Source organism: Myxine glutinosa, chromosome 6 (assembly GCF_964187855.1).
Source record: "Myxine glutinosa chromosome 6, kmMyxGlut1.1, whole genome shotgun sequence".
Lineage (NCBI taxonomy): Eukaryota > Metazoa > Chordata > Myxini > Myxiniformes > Myxinidae > Myxine > Myxine glutinosa.
Genome location: NC_136266.1, coordinates 60,047,704 through 60,075,276, shown reverse-complemented (window position 1 = coordinate 60,075,276; position 27,573 = coordinate 60,047,704). Strand labels below are relative to the sequence as shown.

General features: G+C 46.0%; 1 protein-coding gene across 6 annotated transcripts; it reads right to left on the bottom strand.

The window, feature by feature from the left end:
* Positions 1–1,949: 1,949 nt before the first annotated feature.
* Positions 1,950–26,178, bottom strand: LOC137429834 (mitochondrial coenzyme A diphosphatase NUDT8). 6 transcript variants are annotated; one of them, XR_013623810.1, is made up of 6 exons: positions 25,360–25,847; positions 11,389–11,779; positions 11,166–11,298; positions 9,610–9,690; positions 4,643–4,732; positions 1,950–2,358 (listed from the first exon to the last, which is right to left on the bottom strand). XR_013623810.1 is itself a non-coding variant. In XM_078779909.1 (5 exons), exons 1-5 carry the CDS (start codon positions 26,107–26,109, stop codon positions 2,107–2,109), a joined length of 930 nt encoding a protein of 309 aa, XP_078636035.1. In that variant the 5' UTR covers positions 26,110–26,178; the 3' UTR covers positions 1,950–2,106. The 6 variants fall into 6 exon arrangements, 5 of the variants coding, with proteins under 5 accessions (XP_078636035.1, XP_078636034.1, XP_078636037.1 ...); XM_078779909.1 differs by lacking the exons at positions 4,643–4,732; positions 25,360–25,847 and adding an exon at positions 26,037–26,178; XM_078779908.1 differs by lacking the exon at positions 4,643–4,732 and having other exon boundaries at positions 25,360–25,841.
* Positions 26,179–27,573: the final 1,395 nt, after the last annotated feature.

Here is a 27,573-nt window from a genome sequence, read left to right as displayed (position 1 = left end):
ATAGTGAGACCCAAAATCTTGAGCGACAGAACTTCTTGGAGAGGATTGTTGAGAAAGTAGATGGGAGGGTTGTCCAGTCGATCTTTTCGGAGAGACATAGTAAGAGTGTGAGATTTGTCAGGATTGAAAGACATGTTCCACTTGTTTGACCAGTCTGTGATTTTGTCCAGGTCTTCAGAGAGTGAGGAGGCAGCAGACTGCCGATCTGAGGGAAGAGGAATGGAGCGGCAGAGAGTGGAGTCATCAGCAAAGAGATAGAGAGGATTTTCGAGAGAGTCAGAGAGATCATTGATGAAGACCAGAAAAAGCACAGGGCCCAGAACACTGCCTTGGGGAACTCCAGCCTGAACAGGAAGAGGAGATGAGAGAAACCCATTCAGGGCCACACGTTGACGACGACTAGAGAGGAAGTCCGCCAGCCATGCGTGGAGATTTCCATGGATACCAAAGGAGGAGAGTTTGGTGAGCAGAGCGGGGTGCCAGACCGTGTCGAAGGCACGTGATATGTCGAGGGAGACAGCTCTAATTTCCTGTTTGGCATTGAGGACCTCCATCCATTGTTGAGACAGCAGAAGCAGCATGTCCAGAGTAGAGTGACCTGGTCTGAAACCAAATTGATGATCAGAGATCAAGCCATTGGAGAAGAGGAAAGATTTCATATCCGAAGCAATGATGGATTCCATGACTTTGCTGATAATTGGGAGAAGGCTGATTGGTCTGTAGTTGCTAGGATCTGTTTTTGCACCTTTTTTGTGCAAAGCGGTGATGTTGGCTGATTTCCAAGCAGATGGCAGTTGACCTTGAGCAAAAGAGAGGGTGAAGAGAACAGAGAGAGGGTGAGATAGAGCAGCAGAGCAGGATTTTAGGACCCGTGGGCTGATGCCGTCGGGTCCAGTTGCAGAATCAGAGTCGAGGGTTGACAGAAACTTTTCCACCTTGTCAGGAGGAAAGGACACGGAGTCCAGGAGCAAGTTGGTTGTTTCTCCGGGTGTGGACTGTTAGAGACTGTTTTCGTTCACAGTTCGAGGAGCCACGTTGCTGTATGGTTCATGGTGTAGAATCCGGTCATATATTAGTCCTTATCCTGCTTCAGTTTGTGATATTGGTACAGCCTGTGCTGGGTTCGTCCTTTGGCTAGTGCACAGGCTAGCAGCACAGCTGTACAAGTAGTCGCCTGAGTGGAACGGGGGTTGCACAGAAATTGTCTTGCCCCTGTCTAAGCATTTTCTTTTAGTATTGTCTTCAGGCTTCTATGACCAACAGTTCCCACATACATGATACATGCTCCAAGAACTGTGAGAGTGAACCTTTCATTGTCTCTCCTCTATCTACCTGATTGTATGACTTTGAGACACAACTAATGCTCTGGACCTATTGTTCCAGTAACACCAGCCTGGTTAAACTTCTAAAATCCGTGCTCACTGCACACCTCAACTTCTCCGATCTTTGGAACCACCTTTCAGAGGATGTTCTGTGTCACTCTTCCCTCCTTGACTTCAAGCAAACAATGCACCGCCGTCTCTTGTTGTCCCCAATTCTGACCCATGATCTATATTACCTCCATTACCCTTTCCTTACACAACCATTTTATTTCCAGGTTTCAGTGTTTCCTCCCTCCTACATCTCTTCTTTTCCTGATCATTAGTTCCGTTGATGTTTGTACCACTGTCAGTTCCACCTTGCTCTTCCATGAGCTTCGTTCCTGTAAAGAAAAACAAAACATGTATATTTGTGGAGCTCTTCCCAGGCTTGATGTACTTTTGTAGAATATGTATAGCTACAGTCCGTTAACCAACCTTCTGTTTCATTGCACATCTTTTGTTTAATTCCAAACTGATCATATGAAATATTATTTGAATCATCACAATGAAACTTTATTCAAGTTGATTCAACTTAATCTCATAAATTAGCCACAATGAAATAATCTCTAAATAAATAGCACAGTAACATCAGAGGATGCTTAAATTTATTTCATTATGAACATCACAAATTATTTAAGAGATGTGACAATTCATATCTGTGAAACAGCAAAAAGCAAATGCTTTTTACAATGCAACCATTCTTCCACCTTCATTACCCTTTCCTTCAACTCCCCATCCCTACTTGTCACTTCTTCGTCATCACAGTCCATGGTCTCCCCCGCTTTCTCTGGCCCCATATGGGACAATAGGCCTTTGGAAGCAGTAAGCATAGTGTTTGATGCAGAACAATACCTGTGAAGCCCCAGACCCGTTGACCTGGGCCACCATTAAATATAGGTAAAGTAAAAGCAAAACGCCCATTACGCCTAAAATGTGTGTACCGCTGGTTTTGTGGAGAGCACACTTGACTGAGAGTAAGTGCAAAAGCTTGTTCCACCTGTCCAGGGGAGAAAATGATGAAGAGAATGAGGAACTCCTTTTCATACAAACATATGCATTTGTCAGAGCACATCAATCTGCCTTTTTTGTTATGTGTCTCCTTCTTCTTTCATATACAGCACAAGGCAGTAGAAGGCACAAGGTAGCATCATTGAATGAGGGCATGGCTGTGCAGCTGATGCAATGCCGTCTGTAGGTCAGGGCAGGAAGTTGGAATTAGCTCATGGTGCCGGCGATAGCTCACATACTCTTTGCGAACGACACCGTAGGATATTTAACGTCCACCAATTAATGCCAGAGATGGGTCGCCCATTTAAGATCCATCCGAGGGATGGCACACACATTGATTAATCACCTTTCCTGTGAAATACCGGGATGACAGTTTATAGCTGGGTCGGGATTCAAACCCAGGTTAAACAGCTTAGAAGTGTGTGTGTCCCTCTAGGCCATCCTGCCAGCCCGTTCTGTAAATGATCTGTTGCTACAACTATGATGCACAGGATAACAATTTCACTTCCATTTGAATTTCACTTTCAAATTTCACTTCCATTTTAAACAGCTGCTCACCACCATCTCTCATCTTCCCCCATCCAAAACCTTGATCTTTTCTACCGCCGTTAAAACACCCCAAATCCACCTCTTTAAATCCCCAACTTATTTCCTGAAATTCCTACAAGTGTTCATTTGCTTTATACCATGTACCCCTCCCTCCTCCCCCAGCCCTCCCCCTTCCACAGATCTCCCGATTTCCCTGCTCTCAAATGTTGTACTTGTGTGCTTCCCCCTCTTGTCTCCTAGTCCCTTCATTGCATCTTTTACGTGTCTCTGCATATTTTCATGTTCAGTGTTAGCTCTTACACGAGCCTCGATTCTGTATACAAAAAAATAAAATAAAAACGTTTCGGGAAAACAACCAAAGTTGACAGGTGCAGTTAAAATACTTTCTTTCCTTCACATAAAAAAAGGATTCCTCTTCTTTCATATGCAGCACGAGGGTGCAGGTAGCATCATTTGGTGCGGGCACAGATGTGCCACTGATGCAGTGCCCCCTGTAAGTCAGAGCACAAATATGGAATTTGGCCAGAGTGCTGGCAATAGCTCGCCTACTCATCGCGAAGTACACCGTGGGATCTGTACCGTCCATGTATTAATCTCGGCAGAAGGGGACGCCCAGGTTAACGTCTATCTGAGTGAGGGATGACCCATACAATGATGCCTAGACCTGTGTGCGAAACACCAGGATGCCAGTTTATAGCTTGATCAATATTCGAACCAGGGCTAGTCAGTTTAAAGACGAGTGTGATAAATGAGGTCAAAGGTTATGGAAAGAAATGAAAATAAATAAAACACGTGTTATCATGTCTGTAACAATATACTGTGATTGGACATTCACAAACACAATAACTCATGCACTGGATAATGCATCTAATTTGCCGCTTGATAAAACTTTAGTCATGCAGTGTGAAATCCTTCAACGGTCATGGCCATTCCTCAATACAATGGAAAATAATGCAGCTAAACCAACAAGTCCCAGCTTGATGAAACCAAAGGACTATGGGCAGGTTAATGCAGACATGTTCAAAATCGAAACTGTTGGCCATTTATTGGTGCATTGTAATACAAAGATAGGCCCTAATGGAATTCGAGCATAAAACAGCAAAGTGAGCACGTAAGGTAATCATGATGGTGAGCAAGCTGAAGACTTACGAAACTTTCAATCCTGACGAATCTCACACTCTCACTCTCTTTCTGAAAGGAAATTCTGGCAAACCCTCCCATCTACTTTCTTAACAATCCTCTTGAGAAGGTTTGGTCATTGAAACTCCTGGGTCTCACCATCAGCCATAATATTTCTTGGGCAAACCACATTTCAAAGTTCGCCTCCAAAGCCAGCTGCCGACTGGGCATCCTCCGTCATACAAAGTCCTTTCTTGGCCCACCTGAACTTATATCCACCTACAAGGCTTTCATCTACAGTTTGTTGGAATGCTGCACTCCCATCTGGGCTGACTCACCTTTCTCGCATCTTGCTTAGCTCGACACTGTGGAAACCAAGGCCTTCAAGATCTCTCGGCATGAAGCTAGCTAGGTCTATGGGCCTATCACTTCGACATTGCAGACAGGTTGGTGGTCTCTCTATGTACTACCACCTCCTTTCTGGTCTTGCACCCTGCACCCTCTGCTCCTTCCGTGCTTTGAACCCCCAGGTTTCTGCAGGGCTCACACAGTCCACCATCAATCCCATTTTGGTGAAATTGCCAAAATCAAGACTCTCTGCTCACCTCCTCATTTGTTCCTCTTTATTCCCCGCCTGTGGAATAAACTTCCATGTCCTCTTCAATCTCATTCTTCCCTCCAGGTCTTCAAGACATCTGTTCACCAACATCTCAGATCATCCCCAATCCAAAAGCATGATCTTTTATACCCCCGTTATTCCGACTCCAACACCTCCTGCTTCCAATTTTACAGTTTTCCATCCTTGGAGTTTCCTTTTGTATCCAAATTTCCCACCCCAAGCATGTGCTTTGCGTCCTGTTTTATGTCTGTTATGTCCTGATCCGTTTAGTGTACTAGCTCTTCCACGAGCCTCGACGATACAGTGCATTCAGAAAGTATTCAGACCCCTTCACTTTTTTCACATTTTGTTATGGTGCAGCCTTGTGCTGAAATCGTTTAAATTCATTTTTCCCTCATCAATCTACAGACTTGGCATTTAATATGGAATATTTATTTTGTGGGGGTGAACTTACTTTTCAAGATGTCTTGGAACCAAAAGTTCATTGGAATTATGTGGAAATTATTCTAGATTTTGTTAATGTGACCTTTAAAAGAAACAAAAACCACATTTGACATTTCGAAACAAATAAATTGATCCTTGAAAGTGATGTAAACCGATATCGAACTCAATTCATGGACAGTACTGTTAAACTTCTGAACGTTTTCCAGAAGTATCTCTTTATTTTGCACATTAGCCAAAAATGTTTTTTAACAAAAACAAAAGTTAAATTACGACTGGGATTACGGACAGTAAAATTACAGTTCAGTACTTCGTGTAACCCCCACGAGCATTCAGGAGAGCACGTACACGTTGAGGCATGCTGTTCACGAGATTTGCCAAGGTTTGGACAGGAATCGCTTGCCATGCAGTGACAATAGCCTGCTGCCATTCACGCACAGAGGTCGGCTGCTGGTCCAAGTGGTCGATTTGACGGGTTAATTCTGCCCACAAGTTCTCTATCGGATTCATATCCGGGGACATGGCAGGCCACTCCATATGCTCTACATCACGGTCAGCAAGAAAGTGTTGGATCATGTGAGCACGATGAGGCCGTGCATTGTCATCTTGGAAGACAAAGTTTTCTCGAAAGGCTGCACGAGCAAATGGAAGCAATGTTTCTTCCAGAATGGCCCTGTACTTGAAATGGTTCAGGTTTCCATTCAGAACAACCAGGTCAGTTTTGCCCCCTGCATGAAAAGCAGCCCAAACGGTCACCCCACCACCTCCAGCTTGGACTCTTGGCACTATACAATCTTTGTTGTAGGCTTCATGCACTTGTCTGCGCACTCGGAAGCGGCCATCTCTACGATAGACCAGAAATCTGGACTCGTCACTGAAGATCACGTGATTCCAGTGTCCTGGCTGCCATTGACGGTGCTCTCTGGCCCACTGCAATCGGCGCTGGCGGTGTTGTCTGGTCAGGTGTGGCTTTCTCAGGGGACGCCTGGCACGATAGCCTGCTTGAACCAGTCGTTGGTTGACTAGCCTTCTGGATACAGGCACATTTGTCAGTTGCTGCTGACAAATGACTTGGTACGGCCATTGTGGACTAACCGGTGCAGCTGGCGATCATCCCTCCTTGTGGTTCTGCGGGGACGTCCTGGCCTCGGTATTGGAGTAAGGACACCCCTCTGAGCATTTCGTTTCAGGATCTTTGACACCTCACCTTGAGTGATGCCATACTGCCGAGCAATAGCACACTGCTTCATGCCGTAATTTCGTAAAGCCACCACTCCATGACAAACAGCATTGTCGAGTTGACGGACCATCTCCAGAGGAAGCGGCAATAACTTTTGGAGACGTGCAGCAGTTGTTTTCCACTAATACAGAACGCAACAACCCTTGTATACCCGACTGTGAAGCCAATCATCAAATGCACCTGTCCGTACATTTTGCCACGCCACCTATGATATAATCCTGTTGTTGACTTCTTGCTGCGACAGACAATCAGTGACATGGTTCTTTTAACAAATAAATCACCAAAGTGTAAAAGAAACTCACCAGATTGATATACTGAGTTAAGAAAGTAAACCCAAGTCAATAAAAAAAAAAATTCCATATTAAATGCCAAGTCTGTACAATCAATATCCCATAATGACAAAGAGAAAACAGGATTTTCGAAAGTTTTGCAAATTTATTTAAAAAATAAACAACTGAAATATCACATTTACATAAGTATTCATACCCTTTGCTCTGACACTTGAAATTTAGCTCAGGTTTCTACCATTTCTCTTGATCATCTTTGAGATGTTTCTACACCTTGATTGGAGTCCACCTGTGGTAAATTCAATTGATTGGACATGATTGGGGCATGATTGGGAAAGGCACACACCTGTCTATATAAGGTCTTTTTTTGTATGCTGAATCGAGGCTCGTGAAAGAGCTAACATTTACTTCACAAACAAATCAACCAGACAAACAAAATATATAAAAAGAGGGAGCAGAAGACAGGATGGGGAGAGAAGGGGAAACACACAAACACAACATTTGAGAGCAGGGAGATGTGTGGGAGGGAAAGGGCTTGGGGGGGGGAGGCGTGGGAAGGGGGGGGGGTGGGGGTGGGAGAAGTATAAAACACAATACAAGGACACCAAGGACTTCCAGGACAGAAGTTGGTATTTCAAAAAAGTGGAATCGGGGTGAAATTAGCGGGGGCAGAAAAGATCAAGGTTTTTGGATGGGGGAAGATAAGAGATGGTGGTGAACAGCTGTTTTAAAGACCTGGAGGATGGAGTGGGATTGAAGAGAGTGAGGGAGTTTGTTCCAGAGGTGGGAGAAAAGAGGAATGAAGGAGTGAAGATGAGCAGAGAGTCTTGATTTTGGCAGTTTAACCATAAAAGAGTTGCAGGCAGATCTTGTGCAACCTGTAGGAATATTTGCGGGACAGAGCCCAGAGAGATCTGGGGGGGGGGGGCAAGGCCAGAGAGGAGTCGGTAGAAGACGGAAAGACCACCAACCTGCCTGCGGTGAGTGAGTGAAAGGCCCTTGGAGTTAGCTTCATCGCGGGAGATTCCAATGATTCTGAATGCTTTGGTTTCAACAGCGTGAAGACGAGCTAGGTGTGAGGCAGGAGCACCAGTGCAGAGGGGAGAGCAGTATTCCATTGAGCTGCGGATGAAAGCCTTGTATATAGTGAGGAGCTCAGGTGTGCCAAGGAAGGACTTCGCACGACGGAGGATGAGATGCCCAGTCGGCGACTGGCTTTGGAGGCCAGATTTTAAATGTGGTTTTCCCAAGAAAGATCATGGCAGATAGTGAGACCCAAAAGCTTGAGTGACAGAACTCCTTGGAGAGGATTATTCAGAAAGTGGATGGGAGGGTTGTCCAGTCGGTCTTTTCGGAGAGACATCGTAAGAGTGTGAGATTTGTCAGGATTGAAAGACATGTTCCACTGTTTGCCCAGTCTGTGATTTTGTCCAGGTCTGCAGAGAGTGAGGAGGCTGCAGACTGCCGATCTGAGGGATGAAGAATGGAGCGACAGAGAGTAGAGTCATCAGCAAAGAGATAGAGAGGATTTTCAAGAGAGTCAGAGAGATCATTGATGAAGACCAGAAAATTTATAGTTTTCTCACAGCTGACAATGCATACCAGAGCAAAAACCAAGCCATGAGGTTGAAGGAATTGCCTGCAGATCTCAGAGACAGGATTGTGTCGAGGCACAGACCTGGGAAAGCCTGAAAAGACACATGGAAGCCCACAGAATCTTGTTTCTCACAGTCTGAGAGTCCTTTAGGTGCTTTTTTGCAAACTCCAAGCAGGCTTTCATGTGTCTTTCACTGAAGAGAGGCTTCCGTCTGGCCACTCGGCCATAAATCCCAGATCGGTGGAGTGATGTAGTGATGGTTGTCCTTCTGGAAGGTTCTCCCATCTCCACACAGGATCTCTGGAGCTCAGCCAGAGTGACCATCGGGTTCTTGGTCACCTCTCTTACCAAGGCCCTTCTTCTCCGATTGCTCAGTTTGGCCAGGCGGCCAGCTCTAGGAAGAGTCCTGGTTGTTCCAAACTTCCTCCATTTAAGAATTATGGAGGCCACTGTGCTCTTGGGAACCTTCAATGCAGCAGAATTTTTTTTGAAGGCTTCCCCAAATCTGTGCCTCGACACAATCCTGTCTCTGAGCTCTGCAGGCAGTTCCTTCGACCTCATGGCTTGGTTTTTGCTCCGATATGCATTGTCAGCTGTGAGACCTTATATAGACAGGTGTGTGCCTTTCCCAATCATGTCCATCACAGATGGACTCCAATCAAGGTGTAGAAACATCTCAAAGATGATCAAGAGAAATGGGAGGCACCTGAGCTAAATTTCAAGTGTCATCGCAAAGGGTATGAATACTTACGTAAATGTGATATTTCAGTTTTTTTATTTTTAATGAATTTGCAAAACTTTTTAAAATCCTGTTTTCTCTTTGTCATTATGGGGTATTGAGTGTAGATTGATGAGGGAAAAAATGAATTTAAACGATTTCAGCATAAGGTTGCAACATAACAAAATGTGAAAAAAGTGAAGGGGTCTGAATACTTTCTGCATGCACTGTATATACAAAAAAGTTGTACAAATCCACAATTCAAACTTTACACCACTGCAGTAGACTGACAAAATTCTGACTTAGGAGCATTAAAGTGGTGTCCGGAACCATCTTACACTCTCCATGTCAGGATTGCTGGTCTTACTTTCTGTCTCACTCAAACTAGCTACCAGGCTAGCTTTAATCTCTCTTTCTTGCAAACAAATATTACACACTTTTCTTCTCTTTTATTTAAGACCTGGCCTCGATGAGGACTATGTATTCCGTGACTGGACCCTTCAACATAAAAAAAAAGAAAAAAAAAAAAGAAAAAAACGGATTTTGGAAAAGGTGCACTACAAGAAAGATAAGCTAATATGAAAAGGAAGAGAGATAATGTTAGAAAGTTTGGCAAAGGTGAAAATTAAGACTTTACTTCTAACGAAGATAAAAGTAACGTCATACAGACCTCATCTGGGCAAGGACGCAGAGAGTCGATGTTCACTTCTCCAACAAACCCAATGACAGGTCTCACCAGCTTTTTGCTCGACTAAGAGGCCATTGTGGAAGATGGAAAGGGCAAAACAATTATTGGTTAAACAAAAGTAAATGAGAATGAGGTGTGATGCAAGTGCTAGCAGACTGAACTGGGCATTGCTTTTACAAAATACAGAAAGGAAGACGTGTAAATTCCTTTGAGATGGGAAACTATTGGAGGTTTGCTTAGTTACACAACTCCGAAGACATGACCTGGTCCGAGGTATAAAAATAAGACAAAGACAGTCAGGATGTATTTATCGGACCCGAAATGGACACCATGAATAAAAGCCGTGGAACGTAATGGGTGCATCAACTGCATTAAAGAAAAAAAAATTGTGAAAGTTTGCCAATTGCTGCAGTGGCTTGGAGCATTAAATGGATCTGTGGATCTTGCACCCTGGATCTGTGGTTTATCAAAAGCAAATAATATCGTGCATATCCTTGAATTTTTTAAAATGAGATTTCACTATTGAGAGATAGGGCTAAAAAGTATATGTAGCACGATATTTAAAAAAAGTTATGGATGGATTCAAGGCAAAACTTGGTGAATAGGTCGTGTGTGTGACAAGGACAAATTGATTCGATTTTGGTGACGATCCGGATGCGTGAATTTTTTAAAATTCTTCAAGTAAATCTTCACTTGTAAGCCTGGTGTTGGCTTACCGGTTAGGATGCCGGCTTGGGATCCTCGGATCCTGGGTTCGAATCCCGGTTGATCGCTGAATTAACGCCAGGGGGGTTGACTCAGCCTGTCATCCTTCCGAGGTCGGCAAATTGAGTACCAGCTTGCTGGGATGAATGATCACGGTGTATACCCCGGTTTAGAATAGGTACACCGTATCCCTGCGCATCGTAAGAGGCGACTCAGGGTTGGCGCCAGGAAGGGCATCCGGCCGTAAAAACATTGCCTCAAACAGGGAACCATAATTGTCATGGGGCCCGCAAGGCTAACCCCCGCTCCAGCGGGGAAAATGGCCTTAAAACGATCATTCATTCATTCATTCAAGTGAATCTTCACCATTGAGAGAGAGAGAAAAAAAAAAAATCTTCACCATTGAGAGACACAGCCAATAATGATATATAGCACAATATCTCAAAAGGTTGTTGACGGGTTATGAGAAAACTTGGTGGATGAGTTAGGTAGGTGACAAGAACAAGCCAATTCGATTTTGGTTCATTTCCGGATGCACATCCAGCCTCAGTGGGAAACGAAACATAAACTGTTCAGCCTGGTAAGGGTATGCCCTCTACCGAGTGCCGTTCTAGTTCTCTTGGCATTTTGTTGGAACTTGGAATCACCTGTTGAGTTCCGTTTTCTCATTCTTCCAACCACAGTCATACTGCTGTTCCATGGGTCTTTATATGATGCGGTGAGTGCCGTAAGATTAAATTGGGTTCGGTTTGCTTTGATCTTAACTAAATGTATACCTCAGGGGAAGATACTTTGGTACACGTGAGAGTATTGCCAAATAACTACGCCCTAACCCCAGAATGGAGGGCAGGGAGCAAGCCCCAGATGTTAGTCCGAGGCACATCGATTCCCAGCTCTTCACGTGTCTCCCGAAGTGCTGTGTGCACCGAATCAGCATCACTGGAATCTCGCATACCTCCAGGGAAGCTGTGAGAAATAAGAGAGAGGAAATAAGTGAGAGTGAGAAGAAATAAAACTGGTACAGAAAATAGAATATTGTATTAGAAAACACCCAACCTTATCTGGCCCTGGTGGGATCCGAGAAGCTTGTGAGAACGTATTGTAAGAAGCACAGATGGCTGACCCTCCACGCAACAGAGTGGCACGAGCACTGCAGCGTCAGCCACTCGCTGTTCGGCTTCCTCTTTGTGCCTCCTAAGCTCCAGCACACAACGCTGTTGGTTGTCCAGACCAAAACATGTTGCAATGGATCCCACCGACGAAAGCTCCATACTACAAAATGGTCGGCTGGCGGAGCAAAGTTTTTGTAGAGTGGCCTTGGGTGCCCTTAATCCGAGCATTCTCATCCAAGGACCTGGCACTTTTAGGTCACCTATAATGTACGAGAAATGGTGAGGTGAAGTCGAAGAGGTTTTATTCTCCCTGGCAGCATCTCTTTTGAGTACACCTGCAAATGAAAACAAACCGATATAATTTAGACAAACTAGAAACATTGCATCATGATTTAGAAAGGATATCGAAAATGAAGATTTTTCGATAAATCTGAGATGCACAACATAATATCACAAATCATCATCATCATCCACTTTTAGAGGCCATTTTCCCCACGGAGCATGGGTTGGCCTTTTTCGGGCACAGTGGACCCTTTCTGAAGCAATGTTTTATGGCCGGATGCTCTTCCTGCTGCCAACCCTGTTAGTGCCTGTTGCGACACACAGGGAATTACCAGTGAACTGGTACTCAATTTGCCGACCTCGGAAGGATGACGGGCTGAGTCAACCCCCCTGGTGTCAATTCAGCGATCGACCGGGATTCGAACCCAGGATCCTAGGATCCTAAGCCGGCACCCTAACCGCTAAACCAACACCAGGCTGTAATATCAAAAAATAAAGAAATTATATTCGGTTTAAATTGCGAAGACAGTATTCATACTATTTACATGAAATGCATAAATTTAAACCAAGTAGAGGAAACCCATTTGTAAGTAAGAAACCCAACAAACAAAATAAAGCAAAAGGGAAAACATTGGCATAACAAACGGATGTAGTATAAGACAAGGAGTGTATATTGGAGGAGAGAAAGGAAAACAGAGACTCAGTGGATGTACAGAGTGAGTCAGTCATAAGTCCCAAGACACGGTTTTAGCTGATTATACAAGATTTGTTTATACCAGTGGTTCTCAAACATTTTTAGACTACCGCCCCCTTCTGCACTCTTGGACCGGCCCAATGCCCCCCTTGTCCTATCGTTCGTGGTCGGACACCCAGAATTTATGTAGATAGGAAGCAAAAATAACAGAAGCCAAATATTTTCTGAATAATATTTTACTTTCCTTTTTATTTTATTTTGCACGACCAACAATGTTTCAGCAGAACAGGTACAGGTGAGGCAAACTGGGAATCTGTTATCACAGGCCCAAATACCGTTAGTGTGAAGGGTGGGCCTGGTGACTCGATGCGAGATTACGAACGTCTGGCTCCATCTCAGTGAGGTAGAGACACAGATCGCCCCTCTTGGTAATGTCAAGGCGGTTTCGATACCTGGTCAGCAGCACCATCACGGCGCTGAACCCTCTTTCAACGAGGTATGATGTGGGGAACGCCATCAGCAGCAGTTCTGCCTCTGTCCACATTGCGGGGTATTCGCCCCGCTCCAGAATCCAGAATTTGCTGTATTCATGCTACGAGAATCTTGCCTTCACCTCATCATCATTGTGGAGGTTGATAATTTCGTCCTGTAATTCGCGCTTCACATCTTGAATGTCACATTTGAATGGGTTGATCACCCATGCTGGTACCGACAGTTCTAGCATGTCTCTGAAACGCTGCTCCATATCTCCACGAATCTTCTCAAGGTGATTGCAATAAACGAGCAGCTTTTCATCAGAAACAGCAGTTTCTTTGCCAACCGGGGAAAGTGGTACATATCTCTGCGGCCGAGGGTTTCCCTGTGCAGAGTCGCCTTGGTTACGAACGCGCCGATCACTTTCTTTGCTTTAATCAGCGTCATATGGTCACCCTGGAGTTGTTTGTTGACATCATTCAGTATACTGAATATGTCCGTGAGGTAAGCCACATCATGCTCAATCGCATTCACTTTCTCCGATAGCTCCTTATCAATTTCCGACAGAAACTCGACCACTGTTGAGAAGAGGGCATGGAAACGGGTCAAACAAGCGCCTTTGGACAACCATCGAACTTCGGTGTGCAACAGGAGCCGCTCGAATGCCTCATCATTCTCCTGGCAAAGCTGACGACACAGCCGATCATGCAGAGACGACACCTTGATTTTATTCACTGCTTTGATTACTGTTTGGAGTGATGTATAAAGTCTGGTGCTGAGAGCTTTTGCTACAAGATGCTGGCGGTGCACGACACAGTGAATGGCGAACACGGACGGTACCTGGTTCTTCAGAAGCGCAATAAAACCACGCTGGCGGCCAACCATCGCTGGTGCCCCGTCCGTCGCGCAAGCGAGAATGTTCTCCATCGGTATGTTCTTATCAGTAAAGTACTTCTCCAACGTTTGGAAGATGGAAGAACCCTTCGTATCGGTCTGGAGAGAGCGGGCAAACAACATTTCTTCCACCATTTCCTGATCACGGATGAAGCGAACGTAGCAGAGTAACAGAGCTTCACTGTCACGCAAAGTGGACTCATCCAGCTGGATGGCGAAGTGTGTGCTTCTCAGCTCACTACACAGTTTATCTTCTACATCTGATGACATTTCATCAATCCGCCTGGCCATGGAATCATTGCTGAGCGCAATCGACTAGAGAACTGGATTCGGATCCTGGCCCATAACGGTTTTTATCACTTCCCCAACAGCTGGTTTGATCAACTGTTCGCCGATTCAATACGGTTTTCCAGATCTGGCGATGAGCAATGACAGCTTATACGACGCTTCCAGTCCTTTATCCAAGAGCTTTTGGCTGGCTTTGAACATCGTCGTTACCGTGGATCGCTTCTCAAATTTCTCTTTCAGCAATTGGAAATAGCTGACCTCTGCGCGAGCCTTATCCCTGTGCTTTTTACTCAGGTGCTCGCTCAGTCGAGATGGTTTCATTGCTTCATTTGACAGCGTGATACCACACAACAAACACCGGTAACTGTTTGTTCGTCGGAGATGGAATGAATCCATACTTGATGTATTCAACGGAATACTGACGACACTTTTTCTTTGAGGCCGACATCTTGAAGCCGACCGGACGTGAAGCTTTTTTGAATAACGAAATAATACGCCAAAATGTTGAAAGACTAACACCAGCGCTAACACTGACTGTTCATACCTTGCCCAATGTCTGTGCTGGCCAGGCCAGCCTGTAAAGTTGAACCAGGCACGTTGAATAGTCCAGCACGAGTAGAGCGTATTATATCCCACATAAAAAGATTCTTGCAAGCCGATTGGTTGAAATGGCACCACGTGACAAAAATTAGTGTTGTACTATTGGCCGCATTGGCGGCCAATAGTATTTTGCTGGTGTCATACACTATCATGTTTGTTGCGTGAGCATGTATGGACAAGAAAATACCTACACGACATCAGCGAATATGTGATCATAAAAACCATGCGGAGGGGGAAAGAACGTGGTCGTTGATTGGATGGCCAATTTGCCGAATGGCGCTGGGTAAACTGTTCAGACTGCAGGAAGCCCAATGAGCGCTCCAAATCGCCGCTGCTCCTCTAAATCGCCAGTGCCCCCCAAATCATTGCCAGCGCCCCCCTACTGCCCGTGGACTCTCGAGCGCCCCCCTGAAAGTTCCCAGCGCCCACTGGGGGGCGGTAGGGACCACTTTGAGAACCTATAGTTTATACCATCTACCAGGGTATAAATAAATCAAATCAGGGTATAAACAGCCATAAGCCGCAGGAGTAATAACATATTACAGTAACACATAATAACGAGTCATCTACCATATAAAACACAATGTCAGTTTGTGTGTATTGTACAGATGTCTGTCCCTCTTCATAAGGGTAGGTTTTAAAGGCCAATCTTTTAACACGAATGTGTGTTCACTGTGGTCTATTTGTAAGGATAAAACAAACTCGAAAAAATATTTTCCATGAAAGAGTAATTACGTCTCTTATTTTGGAATTGTAGACGATGTCTTGCAAACCAAGCCTCAAGGGCGGTGTACAGAAGCGTTTTTAAAATAACAATAAATACAAGGTGCAGGGAGGTTTCATTCACCGCACATGATGTGCAATGCACACAAAGTAAAACGAATGTTTATTTACATCCGTATGATGTCAAATAAAAAAGGTATAAGCACACCTGACACATTAGCATGCTCATGAGGCTGCACCGCGATTAAACGGTTCCAACCCGTCATTTTTGACAGGTTTTCTTGACTAGTAATAACATATTGTTACGAATTTGGTAGAGCAATATGTAGAGCAGAGTAGATCTGAATAGGTAACATGCTTCGAGATGTCGCGATAGGGAATCTACCTGTAATAAGTCATGTTTAGGCGTTTTGTCAGTTAAGGTGTATAATTGTGAATCTACCAGGAGATTCGAGTGATAGTTAGTGTAGGGGTTAATCAGTAGAGCCCTTGTATGTCTCACCTCGTAGCCAAACCTTTGTCCATTTTGGCACTGCACACCACTTAAACATTAGTTAGGACCTTTAGTACAACACTAAATGACGACTTTCCCCCATGACATGACTTAGGAAAAAATCAGACTATAACACTGCCACAATTGGCCGCCACCATTTACACCTCCGAGAGGCCTACCCACCTCGCATAGCACGTGCTGTGACCAAGGAGCAGGAGCGGGAGAGTGGGAGTGACGCAGTGGGCATGACCTGAGCGAGCCGGCGAGTCGGTGGAGGCTCTGATTGTCAGAGTAGTGCGCCAATCTGACGTCATCGGCCAGAGATATTAACGGGGGCCGGACGCCATTTCGGGCAGTTCACCAGAGTTCAGCATGTTGAGTGAGGTCTGAGTCAAGAGTTCGTGTGCGCATTTTGAGTTGAGATGAGACGGCAGTTGAGTTGAGAGAGGCAGTCCGGAGAGTTGGATCCCGAGTTGAGATCCTGAGTTGAGTTGAGTTGCGCAGAGTTGAGTAGCGCAGTTGAGTGGAGAGTTCGCTGGAATGCACGCAGTTTGGTCAGAGCAGTTGCTTCTGGCAGTGGTTCGAGAGATGCAGAAAAGTGACTCGCTATTGCAGCTCTTTTTCGTCTTGCGCAGCCCGAGTTGGGCTGAGGTGTAGCCCGAGTGGAGCTCGCTGTCCTGCGGTGGGACCTCTCGGTGCTTCGGAGCTTGGTACACGGACCTCGTGTGCAGCGGCGAGGGCGTTGGCTCGGGCCTAGCGGGGCGTGCGAGGCGGACGGAGGATTCCTCCACGCCGGAGTTTGGAGCCGCGTTGGACGGACAAGACACGAGACCAGATAAGACCGAGCTCCGCGTACACTGTACACGACGAGACATTTTATTTTCGTCTTCATCTCCCTCGTCTCGTGTTTGGAAATCTGTTGTGTGTGGGATCCCAATTTCGCTACCTTATTTTATTATCGGCGCGCATTTTCCTGTCCTGCCTTTTTCATTTGAATAAACCCTTGTATTATTTCCCTTTCCCATTCAAACCTGTGCCGCTTCAGTTAATTTCCTCTCACAGGACCGGAGCTACGCCGGCGTGCTGGAGTTAAGTGCTTTCGCCACAGCCTCCATTTCCCTTCTTCCTGCCGCGCGGCCATAGCCGAATCCGTGTTTGGATAGTTGCCTCCGAATAAGACCGTTTAGGTTATCCGCAACTCTGATGTTAATTGGAGTTGCACGGCAATATTACAGTAATACAATAATTACAACACCTCCTTAGACATTGAGTGCATCTGTATGATGTCCACCATTGTCACGGAACAAGATAATTTTTCTCCACGTGTGGTGTGAAAACCGACGCAAAATAAAATGTGTTATGGTGCCAAATGCTTCCTGAACGTGTTGTTTCAGGTTCACCAAGAGATGTCATCCGATGTTCTGCAACTTTAGCTTCAACGTACCCCCATAGAGCATTGGCACAGGTCAAGACTGCCCGGTGGCCACAGACGCTGTCAACCTGTTTTCATGATCTGCATCTGACAATTCACAAATGACAGCTGGTTTATGTGGTTTCATGTGACGGTCTTCTTTCATTGTTCGCAGTAACAATGAATACGAAACACCAACTCTGCAGAACGTTTCCGTAATGATTTTTTTCAGAGATCTGATCACGGATGTTTTAATGTTCCGAATTCCCAAATGACGAATTTTTGGTCGTCCGCTTTGCTTGTTGTCGAGTACACTTCCAGTCTGAAATGTCTTTTCCCCCCAAAGATGAAGATTTGATTTTGACGGTGCTGGCTCCCCAAAACGCTCCTCAAGGTCTTCTTGCAAATGTTTCATAGTCTTGTTTGTGTTTTTCCTTTTGTGGTACCACACCACTGTTACCAGCCTCTATTCCACTGTAAATGGACTGGTGTCTGCCATCCTGGTTTAATGTATTATTTGTATTATCTGAAACAAAAGGAAACAGCATCAATGCATGGTATAGAACTCAAAGAACTGAAAACGAAGGAATAGAACTGAAACACATTTAAGAGACAGATCAAATAAACAACTGCCATGACCTTTTTGTCATTGGTGAAAGACCTCAAAGTTCAGACAGGTGGTGGGACAGCTGCTGAATTCTGGCACATCTTAAGATATAAACAATGTCTACAAACTTTGTTGAGAGACTGTAGGTTCCCATCAGTGGAGTTGGGTTTCCAGTATAAAACGCAAGCTGCTTCCTGGCAATTGCCTCACCGCATGAATTGTTGTACCAGGTAAGATATGTTGGGCAGGATAGCTGGAGGCATGAACTGATGGAAAAGAAAGGTTAGTTTTTTGAGAAATGAGTCCCATGTCCGTATATGAAGAGATAGGAGACTAGTCAGTGAAAGAGAATGTGGACTTCCAGGATAGACCAATCTGCTCGATTAAACTGTCAGACACGGCAGCACTTTGGCAGATTCCTGAAGACCACCAGGGAAACAAACTTTTAGAGTACATGACCTGAGGAGCAAGGGGATGAGAGGTTGGAAAAGGAAAGGTTGAAGAGAAAGTTCGACATAATAAAGTCAAACTAACTTGGGGAAGTATGTGTTATGAATCCAACGGATTAGTTGAGGCCAAGGGTATCGCAAAAGGCCTTGGCTGCAATACCTTGGACAGTGGTGTGAACAAAGATTCCAAGCTAGCAGGATCGGTAACAATTGAAGTCACTTCAGGTTAGGAAGAGAGTTTGGATGTGGGATAGGAGGGAGTCAAAGAGAGGGTCTCACAGACAAAGTCACAGTTTGGTCAAAGTCATAGTTTAAACGTTTTTTCTCAGTGCAATAGACCACAAACATGGAGAAGACAGACATTCCTGTGAAAAGGGACATGCCACCAATATGAGCATTAGATCCTTCAAAATGGTACAAAAGATAACCAAGGAGATGAGTAAGTGCAAAACATACTGAGAAAAACGTTTTTGTTAGACAGATAACATCTGGAGATGAGGCAGTAACACTTAGCAAGATATCCATGGCATTTGGTAGCAATGAAGAATTGTTATAACATCTTAGGACATTTCCCATTTTGTATTTTGTGCACATGGAAGCATCAGCTGTGGAGAAAATCTTTCTCCATTAGGGATGTTGCCATTAAAACAGCTCAGTCAGCCAAGTGCTCTACCACCCCCACTACAACTCCCTCTACCATCTCCTCCACAACCCCCGCTACTACCTCCTCCCTTTCACCCCCTCGACTACCACCACCTTTACCATCTCCTATATCACCCCTCTAACACTACCTCCACGCCACCACTCATCACCCACTCCACCATCCCCTTTACCATGTCCTCCATCACCCCGCGAACACACCCGCTATATTACCCCCTCTACCATGCCCTCTATCACCACCACTTCCCTTTTACCACTTCCCCTCCCACTCCCCTACCCTACCACCCCCTATACTATTTGCCCTACCACTCCTCTCTCTATCACCTCTACCACCCTTTACCATCCCCTGTAGCACCCCATATGCCAACCATTTACCATCCGCTCTACAACCCCATTACCATCCCCTCTAACACACCCCCCTATATTACCCCCTCTACCATGCCTTCTATTACCACCACCACTCCTTTACCACTTGCCCTCCGTCCACCCTTTTTACTATACCCTCTCCCACTCCCCTCCCTATCACCCCTTTACCATCCCCTCTACAACTCCTCCACCCCATCACCCTTTACCATAACCTCTATCACCCACCCCCCTCTACCATCTCATCTACAACTTCCGAGATCGATACGTTGTTGCCATCGCTACCACGAACCAAATTTCCCGCGGTTGTGTCGCAATGCTCAAGCCCAGGTGTCTAAACAAGAATGTATCAATTGAATGCAGGTTTATTAGCAACAACGATGAACAATCAATCTGCAAGACAAAGAAAGCGATGGTAGATATTAGAATAAGATAATAGATACAGAATATGCAAATAACAATGCGCAGTATTACACAAGATGAGAACGCAATAGAGAACAGCACCATACAAGAGTTGTCTATCTCCCTTTCCCAAAAACGTTCAATTGTGACACAGAATAGAACGAAACTGGAGACCGAGAAAAAGGATCACATGAGTTTATAATTGATATTCTTCTGAATTGAATCGGGCTGGTGGTTTGATAATTCGCTTCGGGCGGCCCGTCACCACCCGATCAATCGTCGGAGTCCTCTGAGGGCAGTTCGTAATTTCCTGGTCCATTGTGGGAGTCTCCGGTGGGTGGTTCACTATCGCCCTGTCCGACGCCGGAGTCCCCTCCAGCTGGTCCATCATCACCCGAACCGTCAAGGGGGCAGAAATAGGCAGTGACCGTGGAGGTGTGGCGGTGGTCTGCACATGTGGTTGGTTAGCGACTCTCGCGGGTGGTGTCATCGCGGTGGTGTAGCGGAGTGTCTGTGATGGTAAGCCCGGCGCAATGACATGTTGGGGTTCACCCTTCTGGGGAGTGGTAACAGGATTGAGACAGACTCTTGGAGCGGCGATGGGTTGGGTACCAGACATTAAGTATTTTGGTACGATTGGCATAACACTTGGCATAACGGTTGGCAGCATGCCACTTTTGCCAGTCGTAGTGGGAGTTGTCATGCTGAAAGGCGTAAAACGTCGCAGGAACTTACGATTCCGGAGAGTGATTCTTCCGGAGCCATCCACCTTGACAACGTATTGATCGAATTGTTTTACCTCAATCACGGTTCCGGTCCGGTCCCATTTTCGTGGTTCCAGGCCGGTCTGGTTCTGGATCCGGACATGGTCCCCGACGGCCAGTGGAGGTAGTTTTGTCGTGTGTTCAGAGAGTCTTTCGATCTCCCTGGCATGCCGAATGCGCAAAGCTTCCTCACGATTGTTGCGTGTTTCCCGCCAGGTGTCCGATGGCAAGTATCTGCCTGGGATGATGGGTATGAAGTCCTTGACTGGCCTCTTGAAGATGATCATGGCTGGAGACAACCTAGTGTCCTGATCCGGTGCATTCCGGTACTGGAGTATTGCACGTTGGAACCGATCAGTGTCTAGTTCACCATTGGAACCAGTGTTATCGGTGATCATTCTTTTCGATGTTTTGACTGCGATCTCGGCACGACAGTTGCTGTGTGGGAAGGCAGTGGATGACAACCGATGGTTAACGCCCCACCGACGCAAGAAGTCTTGGGTGTCATGTGCCGTGAATTCTGGCCCACAGTCAGATGCCAATTCGTCGGGGATACCATAAGTGGCGAAGTTCGACCGCAGACATTTCACTAGGCCTTGTGCCCCGCCAGTTGTTAGCTGAATGATTGGCCAATTAGAGTAACGATCAACGGTGACCAAATAACTCCGACCCTTGTGATGAAAGTAATCTGAACAAACGTACTGGAAAGGGTAGGCAGGTTCAGCTGAGGCTGTAGGTGGAGCGCTTGGTTGCGATGGGGCCATCCGATTGCAGTGTGAGCAGCGATTGCGCATCTCATGAATCTGGGGAGTGATTCCAGGCCAAAAGATCGAGCTGCTGGCCCGGGTGGTCATAGCCGTGACTCCTTGGTGAGCAGCATGAAGATTCTCAAGGACGAGCTTCCGTAGCTTCGGTGGGATGATAATCCTCCCCTTGTAGACCACTATGCCATCAATAGTGTAGAGGTGTTCACGGAAGGGAAAGTATTCCAAAATGGACACAGGGAAATCGTCCCGACTGGCAGGTAGACCCTGCTCAATAGAATTGAGTAACTGCAGCATCTGAGTGTCACTTGCTGTTTCGTCCCGAACATCGTCCCAAGTGACGGACCGCACAGAATCGAGTGTCTTGATGGCTGCCATAGAAATAGCCATTTCCATGCCAGTGTCGTCATCTGTGGTCCACAGCCCAGTCAAGGTGTGCTGTCTTAGTGTAGTCGATGTGGCCACATCCATAATGGAGGAAATGTCATCCACCAGTGGCAGTCGTTCCGATGGTCTGGCACCCGACGGATGTCGTGAAATCGCATCTGGTACGCAGTGACGTTTTCCCGGGATGTGGATAATTCGGAAACGATATGCTAGGGTCCTTTCTTTCAAGTTGGCAAGCCGCGTGTTATGGATGTCCTCTAATCGTCTGTCACCAAGAAGCTTGATTAAGGGCTTGTGATCGACGGCAATAATCAGGTTCTTGCATCCCAACACAAAATACTTTACTTTTTCCAGGCTGTCCGCCACTGCTAGAGCTTCACCCTCTATCGGAGCATAGCGCGACTCCGCTGCATGGGTGAAGCGGCCTCCAGCAAGGGTGATTTTCCAGCCATCGGGGCAGCACTGTGGGGTTTCACCAGGGCATCTGCAGTGTTTTTGGAGGAGCCAGAAGCCAATCCCATCCTTCGACCAGTCAGTTGCGAGACATGTTGTCCGTTCCTTGTCAAAGATCCGGACCCCATTTGCGACTTCAGATATGATGAGTCGTTTTGATTCTTCGAATAGGGATTGTAGCGTTGCATCCCAGTAGAAGGGGGTGCATGGTTTTAGGAGGTCCCGAAAAGGTCGCATCCTCTCGGTCATGCTGAAGCAGTATGTTACCTGATTGACTAGCCCAAACCAGGAGCGAATGTCAGTAATTGTTTTTGGTGTGGGGAAGTCCTGTATCGCTTGGAGATACCTTTGGCATGGTCGTACACTGTCCATGGTGATCTCGAATCCAGCGAATTCGACCGTGTCCTGACCAAAATGGAATTTCGTCGGATTTTGCGTAATCCCATTACGGCCGCACAGGTCGAGCCAGTTGCATGTCTGAAAAAAGCTCTCTTCCAATGTGTCGCTCCACATGATGGTATCATCAATACATTTGGACTTGTTTTTGAAGTCCGATACAATTTCGTCAAATCGTCTGGAGTATCCATCACCTGAAGCGATGTAACCTTGGGGAGTGGTGCAGTAACGGTATCGGCCCCATGGTGTGATGAACGTTGTCAGATGGCGGTCACATTCTCTGATTGGAACGCTGTGATAGCCATTCCAGGCGTCTGTTACTGTCTTTTTGGTGTTATGTGGCACCGCCATTGCTTGATGGAAGGGTGACTGGGTGTGGTGGGTCTCACGTGTGCAGTGCGCATTCAGTGGTTGCAGATCAACTGTCCTCCGTGGGGTCCCATCCTTCTTTGGACAGACGACCATTCTGCTGCACCATGTCACTGGTTCACCAATTGGCACCGGTTCCAGAACCCCTAACCTGATGTCGCGATCGATACCAGCCTTGACTTCTGCCTGCCAGTGTAAGGGGACAGGCACTGGGGTGTGCACCGCTTTTGGTGTTGCCTCGGGGTCAACCATCAGTGTGAGAGGCGGACCTTCCATGTGGGGTAGTGGCTGGTGTTCGCAGACATTGAATGTGCTGCTTTTGTAGTACTCCAGTAGCCATTTCTCCAGCCTCTCTCGGTTCTCGTCAGTGGCCGGAAATGGGATAGATGTAGGCAGTGTAGGGGGAAGCGATCTTTCCGGGCAGTTACAATTTGCATCGATAACTGCTGCCACTGCAGCACCAACTGTGTTGGATTCGCCAATGGTTGGGAAGCTACTAGACACGAGGCCTAGATCGACGCATGCTTCACGACTGAGATACATGTTCCGTGTGTCAGGTGAGATGTAGCAGATTTGTCGGGTTTCAATAATGTCGCCATTGGCTGTGCGACCAGACAGGTGTAGGAGCATGGCGCCGATAATCCGGACCCTTCCACTGTTAACAGCATTCATCTTCAGGTTGACAGGTAACAGGTCTTCATTACGCAGCCCGAGTTTGTGGAAAATATTAAGTCCTGTGAGGCAGCTTTGACAGCCAGTGTCGGCCATGGCCTGGAGCCTGGCCGATTTTGGTCGGGATGACAGTGGCTGGCCGAAATGGTCATAAGATTCCTTATCGATCCGTGCTATGAGTTTTATGTACGGCTGTGGTTGAGACTTCTTCTTGGTCCAGCCAGAGAGGTGGTCAAATATATGGTGGTCGAGGTGTAGTGGAGTTGACAAGGTGGCCATGGCCCTTTTAATTTGCGGCTTCCAAATGGCCATTTCTCGTACCGTGACAGAGCAGAGGAGATCGTGGACCTGGCTGCTTTCTTCCACATCATGAGCATCCATTGATTTGTCCGTAGGTTTGTTGTCCGCCTTTTTCGTGCCTCCCCGGCAGACATGTGCAAAATGGCCGCGAGTGGCGCATTTACTGCATGTTTTCCCGTAGGCATTGCAGAATTGACGCCTTTGGTCGATGTTCGGCTGTTTGCCATGACCAGTTTTGCCGCAATAACTACAAATGGCCGCCTGCTTGTCGGTAGTGATCAGGGCTCTTTTGTTCTTCCAGTTTTTGTATTGGCTTGCGCCATGAGCGCCTTCACTATCGAGCAAGGCATTCTGGGAACGTTTCCCTGCTTCCTTGGCCTCGACGAAAATGAGAACTTCCTCCAAGCTCATGTTCTGATTTTGATCGCCGAGAATGTCCTGTTGTATATCTTGATCGGCGAGTCCCCGACATAGGACATCGCGAACCATGTCCTTGGTGTAGTTGACATCAGTAGGGGGATTGCATGAGCATACAACAGAAAACTTGCAGATCTCAGCTTGACCAGCCAGACGGGCTGCGTAGGTACGAATTGGTTCTTCTCGGTCCTGTCGCATGTTGTGGAGGTTTACGCGGGACACCATGGTATTCTCCTCTCGGACAGCAAGGGACCGAATGGCTTGTAGTATAGCTGCCTCGTCCTTGATTTCAATGCGTGGGTTGCTGCGGTGGAGGTCACGTCGTAGGTTATCATCACAACATTCAAGGAGTTGAACGCGAACATCATTGCCGATTATCTGGGTCGCTGCCTTGTAACCATCCCATCTTCTGGTGAAATATTGCCAATCTTCGCTGGTACCGCCGGTTTGGATACGAGGACGGCTGACTTTGTCCGGTTTGGCTGGTGCAATGGACGTGTGAGTCATGGCGTGGATGGAGAGCTGGATAGCAGCAACGGCATTGTCAGTGCTGTCAGTAACGTAGACACAGCTCGGGAAGGGGCAGGCTGCAGCAGGCATCTTCAGATGAGTTGATTGTTCATAAACAAGAATGTATCAATTGAATGCAGGTTTATTAGCAACAACGATGAACAATCAATCTGCAAGACAAAGAAAGCGATGGTAGATATTAGAATAAGATAATAGATACAGAATATGCAAATAACAATGCGCAGTATTACACAAGATGAGAACGCAATAGAGAACAGCACCATACAAGAGTTGTCTAGTGTCACACTCACTGTTCCAGGTAATTAAACGCTCGACGAAATGTAATTTTTCAGAGTATAAAGTATAAACAATCATTCTTGTTAATCTTGTTAACATTGCACTTTTACATTTGTTAACTATTCTTGTTAATGTTAATGTTAATCATTCTTGTTAACATTGGTCTATTGCACTGTTAATCACGATTGTTAATCTTGTCTGTGCATGATATAATACAACATGATGGTGGAGAGGAAGAACACTTACAGCTGTCGTTCGGGTTCGATTCCCGAGCCGATATAAACTGTCGGAGCTTCCCAGGCAGGGCGTTGGTTGCATCACAGTGTGCCGTCCCTCGGATGCACGTTAAGCCGGGTGTCCCATATGCTAGCATTAACCGGTAGACGTCAAAGATCCCACGGTTTAAGCCGTAAAGCGTCATTTGACAGAGTGGGTGAATTTATCGAACACCGGGCTTCGCCAGCCGGTTCGTGAAAGACTTAGGCCAACCTCGTCACACAGCGGACTCCACGAGGTGGCGGGAAATTTGTCTCATTAACGGGGTCAAAGGTTGGGAACACCTGGGTTTTTGTTTGCATTGCCCTTGCCGGTCGAGTGGAGGTTCGATTCCCGTGGTTGATCGTTGGAGGTTCCCACAACCGACGACTGAGACCCTCACAAATTGCTTTAGGTGACCACCAACCAGCACCCACCACGTCACAAGTGATTTATTTAAATATATTCAACAGTTAAGAGAAACTCACCTGGACATCATAAATCTGCAGCAAAAATGTCAACTCGAGCTGGATATATATATATATATATATATATATATATATATATATATATATATATATATATATATATATATATATATATATATAGCCAATTACAGTACCCAGATCCGAGGCCCAGTGACCAATACGACTCGATTCGCAATATACCGTATTTGTTTGACTTGACCCACACACACAGTGCAAACGAACGAGCACGGCGTTTCCCTAATTCCTGTGCCATTTTCCGAAATTGATATAAAATGATCGCACTCTTCCTCGACCTAACTTCCTCATTTAAAAAAAATCTTACCCAAGCAGTATGAAAAACGACACAGCTGCCGTCTATAAGTATAAAACGTTATTTGCTTGAGTTTGAATTCATCTATCTATAATTCCAGTAATCTCTGTCTGTCTGTCTGTACGTCTGTACGTTTGTTTGTTTGTCTGTGACCGCTGTTTCTCGACAACTACCGGTCCGATATACTTTTAACTTGCCAGGTATATTGCTGGGGACCCGAGGATGTGCCTTTTCAAGGTTTCATATTAATCGGACAATTACTTACCGAGCTATGTCCAAAAAACGATTCAACCAATCAGAGAGCAGCGAACGATCGCGTGTGCCGAACGTGGCGGACACACTCTGCCTCGGATGGCACATTTGAGAGCGTATTCATTTATTTCACGTTTGCAAACTATGTTGGCGTTAAACTATGTTTTAATAAAGTTTTAAAACTAATAAAAACGAATTTGCGATTCATTCGCTTTCCTGCGCGTTTGTGCACGCGATGGCGATTGCTTTACCAAACTCCGGAAGCCGTTCGCTTTGGACCAAACCATTGCATGTAAATAGAGGGGGGGGGTTCTGTGGTCGTTGCGAATGGACCAAACCATTCATGTAAATAGAGGGGGGGGATTGTCACTGTACTCGCAAGCCGTTCGCCGTTCGCTTTGGCGTTGCGAATGAACCAAACCATTTCATGTAAATAGAGGGGGGGGATATAATTTTAGATAGATATATAGTACGGGCATATATATAGTACGGGCATGCCCTAGTAACTTAAAATGCAGTTGGTATTATGACGTCACGTGAATAAAGTACGCTTTGGAAAAAACAAAAATCAAATTAACGGGTGCACCGCCCATGACGCTGCAGTCATTTACACCGCAATAACCAAAATTATATCTACAAATCGAGAAGGTGCATCGATTCACCTCAACAATCTGAATGCGCTTTTAAGCAAAGGAGTACATTAATGATCCTCCCGATCACAATCGATGATAGCGAATTGAAAGATCGTCGAAAGAAGGAATGTGTAAGATAACTAACTGCTTATGGTCAGGCCATAGCTGCGAGGCATGCGCCCGCGATACCGCCCGAGTGGGAAGGGCATGTGGCAATTCACTAAACACGGAACCAAACACAAATATGGGACAGAAACGTGGCATTAACATTACATAATGTTTAAATTTCTTTACAAACTCGCATTTACAGATCATCTGCGTCCCTTCGTTATTGCTTCAAAAAATCTGGAAGATTTCACAAATTAAATTAAGATTTAATCACAAATTCCAATTTATTTGCCGATTCTCAATCACACCGTTTAACTAAGCAGAGTCTGTGGTGTGATGAGACGAAAATTGAACTCTTTGGCCTGAATGCCAAGTGCTACGTCTGGTGGAAAAGGAGCACAGTTCATCACCCATC